General features: G+C 47.8%; 1 protein-coding gene across 1 annotated transcript; it reads left to right on the forward strand.

Moving 5' to 3' along the window:
• Positions 1 to 3,159: 3,159 nt before the first annotated feature.
• Positions 3,160 to 5,917, forward strand: IL1F10 (interleukin 1 family member 10). Its single transcript, XM_054575538.1, has 4 exons — positions 3,160 to 3,191; positions 4,938 to 5,023; positions 5,281 to 5,408; positions 5,705 to 5,917. The coding sequence occupies exons 1-4, from the start codon at positions 3,160 to 3,162 to the stop codon at positions 5,915 to 5,917; spliced, it is 459 nt and encodes a 152-aa protein (XP_054431513.1).
• The last annotated feature ends 249 nt before the right edge of the window (positions 5,918 to 6,166 follow it).

The raw sequence follows: 6,166 nt of genomic DNA on the forward strand, positions 1-6,166 counted from the left end.
CTGAACTTCGGCTGGCTGGCTCTTTGAACTGACACTGACTGAGAATGAAAGTCATCAGCCTGCCTGTCCATCTTCCCAAAGGCCCTCCACTTGGTCTGCCCCAGGCAGACTTTAGCACAGCTACCAGGATGCCCATATATCTGCTGCCATAAAAAAAGGACCCCCAATAGTTTGGCTGAGAGAGAGCACAGCATCAAATAGACTTAATCGAGGCCACGCTGCTGTGGGCTTCCCTCGGCTGGGGATCATCTAGTGCTTTGCTACTCAAAGTAGAGTCCAGGGACCAACAGCATTAATGTCACTTGTTTGTGTGTTTGAAATACAGAGTCTCAGGTCTCACCCTACATGGAGGGAATCAGAATCTGTATTTTCATAAAAGCTGCAAATGATTTATTTATATGTTCTCAAAGAGAGAACTGTGCTGGTCTAGCAGCCCCAAGGCTGGCTGATCACTGGGATCACTTCAAGCCCAGGAAATACCCCATCAAGAGCTCCCAGGGGATTCAATGCACAGGTACTTTCAAGAGCCAGTTATTCTAACTGAACACTTCACTTAAAAAAATTAAAACTTACCTCATACTAAAAAGAAAATTCATATTCATATGGGAAGAATGCTGAGATGTTATAAAAACAAAAATCACTCATGATCCTGTTGCTGCAGTTCAGTGCTGTAGCAAAATGTGGACAGTCTGCTTTTCTGTGTGTCTCTGAATGCATGTGGATTTAAATGGAATCATAACATGTATTATTCATATCTTGCACTTTTCATTCAGTGTATTTTTAAATGATTTTTATTGTATTTTTCCATTACCATTTAGTCTCCTTGAAACTCCCTCCCCCACCAAGCACCACACTGTTGTCCATGTCCATGAGTCCTTTTTCCTTTTTGCTCAATCCCTCCACCCTCTAACCCCTCCTCACACTTATCTGTCTTCCTACTCTCTATCTATTTTGCTTGTTAGTTCAGTTTGTTCATTAGATTCCACATCTGAGTGAAATCATATGGTATTTGTCTTTCTCTGACTGGCTTATTTCACTTAGAATAATATTCTCTAGGTCCATCCATGCTGTCATAAAAGGTAAAACTTTTTTTAATGGCTGAGTAGTATTCCATTGTGTAAATGTCCCATAGTTATTTTATCCACTCATCTACTGATAGACACTTGGGCTGCATCAATATCTTGGCAATGGTAAATAACACAGCAATGAACATAGGGGTACTTATTTCTTTCTAATTAAGTGTTTTAGTTCCTTCAGACATATTACCAGAAGTGGGATCAGTGGATCAAAAGGCAGATCCATTTTTAATTTTTTGAGGTATCTCCATACTGTTTTCCACAGTGGCTGTACCGATCTGTACTCACACCAACAGTGCATAAGGGTCCCCCTTTCTCCACATCCTCTCCAGCACCTGTTTGTTGATTTACTAATGATAGCTATTCTGACAAGTGTGAGATGATATCTCACTGTGGTTTTAACTTGCATTTCTCTGATGTTTAGTGACATTGAACATCTTTTCATATATCTATTGGCCATCTGTGTGTCCTCTTTGGAGGACTGTCTATTCCGGTCCTTTGCCCATTTTTTAATTGGGTTGTGTGAGGTGTTTCTTTCTTTTTTTTTCTTTTTTTTTTTGCTGTTGAGTTTTATAAGTTCTTTATAAATTTTGGATATTAACCCTTTATCAGATGTATCAATGAATATATTCTCCCTTTCTGTGGGTTGTCTTTTTATTTTGTTGATGGCTTCTTTTGACATAATTTTTAAATCAATGGCCTATTATTTGGACACTTAGATTATTTCCAACTTCTCGCTATTGTAAAAAGTGATGTAGTAAACACTTTTATGACTAAATGTTTGGGCAACAGGTGAAATTACATAGTGCATAGACTTCTCTCTTACTTTGATCGCATAACCAACATCTGTCCAGATTTGAACTCCCGCCAGTGTCCTGTTATCCTTTGTTCATACCAGCCTTAAACTCTCACCACAAAGCCCCGGGACAGGAAATGGGTTGTGCCAAGGGACCAAGGGGCAGATCCAGCACTACAGCTGTCTTTGCTACACCCTCCTTCTAATGCCCAGGCCGGGGAGGTTGGTGCTTCTGAGATGGCTGGAAGCCCGCCATCAGCATCAACCTGTCCTCTTACCTGCCTCCCAAACACTCCTCAGTGCCACCCTTTCCCTCTCTGAGCTCTGCTCCTTTCCCCACCTTCCTCTTTCTCACCCCCTCTTATTTTCTACCCTCTTATATTTTTTCTACTATTTTCCCTTCTTGGTGAGAATCTTATTTACTTTGTAAACCTCAGCCCTGGTCATCCTTGCATTTTACTTTTCTGGGCTATTTTCCAACTCTTAGCATCCTCCTACCTTAATTCGTTTGGGTTCTTTTCAAACAGGATTCCAGACCAGTCTTTTTGAGGGTCATTTTAGGGTCAAGCTCTAGGGCTGGTAATCCAGCTGAAGTGGAGTCGTGTGGGGCTTTGTGGCCTGGGGTTTATGTGGGGACACAGGCTTCAGTTTGGAGCACTCATCCTCAAAAACACAAGTGTCTGCATCAAGCCAGTCCTGTTTCCATGTAGTGCAGATGGGGGAGCTTGCCGAGGTTTGGATAATTTCTCTTCCCTGGTCTCGGCAAGTTGACCCAGTCGCGAGGAACAATGCTCTCTAACTCTGCAGGGCGCCTGCTGTCCCTCAGAGCTGGGTTCTCCCCCCTCCACTAGGGGAAGGTGGCCTGCGGTGACTCCACGCCACTGGGAAGTGGGACAAGTTTTGAGTGGGCTCATCCTCAAGCTGTGAGGCTAGAGCCATCCGTTGCAGGCTTTGCCCTGAGAAGTACTCCTGGCCAAACAATTTGGGGAAACTTGTTCTCTAGTTTTCCAGGGCTGGTACCGGAGCACAGTCACAAAATCACACCCTGCCAGCTTGACGTGTTCCCAGATGGCCCCAAATGAGGGCAGCCAGAGCTGCCTGGAGCCTGCGGGGCTAGGGAGAGACCTCGGTGGACTCTGGGGACCAGTCACGGAACAGCGGCCGGACGGGACCTTCCACCCTGTGACTGGGGATTTGGGCACATGAGGTGTCTGTTCCCAGGTCCACTGCCTTCCTCTTACAGCTCTCCCCTCTTTTCCCCCAGCAAAGATAGTCACCTCTGCAGGAATGTGCTCCCTCCCCATGGCAAGATACTACATGTAAGTTGTTCCTTTCCTGATCGGGAGCCTGGGATGACATGGGAGAGGGAAAGAGGCTGAGTCAGAAGGACAAAGCTCCTTCTTACTTTAGAAACTCAAATGCCCCATAATTAAGCTTAATTGTCTCCCCCAATAACAATAACTCTTTTTCCTGAGCGTTTGCAAGATGCCAGTCATTCCGCTGTCTTGTCTCCATCCTAAGTAATTTTTGAGAAGATGTTACTAAGCTCATTTTACAGATCTGGAAACTGAGGCTCAGAGGTAAGACAAGTTCCCTGATGTCACCCAGACCCAGGACCCAGACTGCACATGCCGTGTGCTGCTCCATCCTCTCTCTAAAGGCTCAGAGACCAGTTTGAGTCTCGGTGACAACACCTGTATATGCTGGCTTCTGTGGCCTGTACTCCCAGTCTGGGTTTCTAAGCCTTACTTGTGTTTGATCTCATTTGACATTTCGGTGTTTACTTACAGTTTACTCTTTATCCCCTATGGCTTTTGCTGTAAATTACTTCCAGCCCTTAGAGAAGATGATGGGATGTAATGAAAATAAAATGTGTTGGCCTCTGGGGTGTCTTTCCTCAGCTCCTGCATGGGACTCTTGTCCCGACAGGGGGCCAGTCGGCGCCCCAGGAAGTTACAGCTTGGCTGGAAGGCAGGACACATGCACAAAACATGCTAATGACAAGACAGATGCCATACCTTAGAGAATCTAGCTTGGGTCCTGGTCTCCAGATAGACTCTTGCTGGCAGATGCGTGACATTAAGTCTTGGTGGAGCAGCTGGCAAGCTTAGGCTCCTCAGATCTTTATTTTTTATTGTATAAGTGAACTTGCTTTAAACACATACAGTCATTAGCTAAGGGCATTATAATAAGCTGTTATTGAGGCAGGAAAAGCTCCTGGAGGCAGTGGCTTTGGCCCAGAGCTTCTGCCCTGGAAGGTAAGGAAGACTTCTTGGGAATGAGAATGGCTGACAAGTGTCTTTGAAACCAGCCAGGCAACTGAGCTGATTGCTGGCACGACTTTGATGTTGTACATGCTTGCTCACCATGGTTTCCCTCCTGCCCAAGGCATGTAGTCACCCTCCCAGTTCCCTTGTTACAACCGCAGCCAAGCCCAGCAACTATCATCAGGCCCTCTTCAGCTGTCTGCTGACCTCCTTACTTGGCACACATAACATGGGCTCCCCAGAGCTCACCTGTCTGGTGCAGGGGGTCATGGAGCATATTTACCATCGCACAAGAATTTTTTTCCAGTCGTGCAGTGTCTCCTATTGAACAGCCTTTAAATACTTGAAAAACAATTCACACTTCAGTATGTACTAAATTGATTCTTTTAATAAGAGAATAAACATCTATGAGAAATTGAAGTGGCCCAGAAAACCTGGGAGAAGTCTCACTGTATCCAAGAGACATCACAGCATCATGAGGAGATTTTTCTGGAAGGCAGTGGAAAAGGGCTACATTGCCAGGAAAATTCTCTACCCTTCAGTGAAATGGCATCAGCTCCATTCAATGCTTTTGAGGGCCCTGACAGAACCCAAACCCTGTAAAGGGAGGAGGTACAGCCTCTGACCAGATCCAGGAGGCCTTTCCTGCCTTAAGATGACCTGGTCTTTACCTGCCCCCTTCTCACCTGTAGAAGGAGAAGAACCCCCCAGATACTTAGTAAGGTAATCAGACCGCAGGGTTTGGGACTCAGCGGTGGCTGAAGGATGTGGGTCATCAGCATTGCCATCCTGTTTCAGAATTAAGGATGCAGATCAGAAGGCTCTGTATGTAAGAGACGACCAGCTCCTGGTGGGAGATCCTGACGCGGACAACTGCTGTGCAGGTGAGCCCTGGAGCCCCATCCGCTGGGACGTGCCCAGGCTCCATCTGCCACAGGCTTTCTCCTTCTCTCCTACCTCTGGTGACAGTGAGTAGAGACAGGGAACAGCTGGGGACCTCTCCTAGTGAAAGGGTAGGAGCTTCAGTTCATCCTGCAGCTTGCAGCTGTGCCCTGGCGCAGTTCCTGCCTGAACTTTGCTTGTCGAGAGCTTGCAATGTGGGTCACCTCACATACTGGCTCTCTTCTGTCTCCCTTCCCAGAGAAGATCTGCGTACTTCCCAACAGAGGGCTGGACCGCACCAAAGTTCCCATCTTCCTGGGGATCCAGGGAGGCAGTCGCTGCCTGGCATGTGTGGAGACAGCAGAGGGGCCTTCTTTGAAGCTGGAGGTGAGATACATCCTGTTCCAGGGGACCCTGCAGACCCACCTGTCTTCCAGGACACTCTGGCATTTCTGCTCCCATCTGTGGGTTCCCCGCCAGGTCCACACGTCCCCTCCTGTGGTCCTCCACCATTTCCCTCTGCAACCAGTGCCAAGACCCTTGCACTGTAGAGCCCTCAGGAGGCAGTTCCCCAGCTAAAGATCCCACAACCCATCCAGCCCCTCACTGGCTAAGCCCTGAGGCTTCCAGGCTGACTGCTTGCTCATCAGCCTCATCCTGCAGCCGGCCACTTGCCCCTACAGGATGTGAACATCGAGGACCTGTACAAGGGCGGTGAACAGGCCACACGCTTCACGTTCTTCCAGAGAAGCTTGGGCTCTGCCTTCAGGCTCGAGGCTGCTGCCTGGCCTGGCTGGTTTCTCTGTGGCCCAGCAGAGCGCCAGCAGCCAGTACAACTCACCAAGGAGACCGAACCGTCCGCCTGCACTGAGTTCTACTTTGAACAAGGCCAGTAGAGAGGGAGGAGGCAGGGACTGTGCTCAGGGACCATGGTAGGCAGAGTAATGCCCCCAAAGATGTCTGTATCCCAGTCTCCAGAATCTAGGGATATGTTACCTTACAAGACAAAAGGGACTTTTCAGGTGTGATTGAGGTAAGGGTCTTGAGCCCTGGCTGGTCTGGTTCAGTGGATTGAGCGCCAGTCTGTGAACCAAACGGTTGCTGGTTCGATTCCCAATCAGGGAGCAAGCCTGGGTTGTGGGCCA

This window comes from Pteronotus mesoamericanus, unplaced genomic scaffold, assembly GCF_021234165.1.
Source record: "Pteronotus mesoamericanus isolate MK-2021 breed Mesoamerican mustached bat unplaced genomic scaffold, CSHL_Meso_final contig_311, whole genome shotgun sequence".
Taxonomy (NCBI): Eukaryota; Metazoa; Chordata; class Mammalia; order Chiroptera; family Mormoopidae; genus Pteronotus; species Pteronotus mesoamericanus.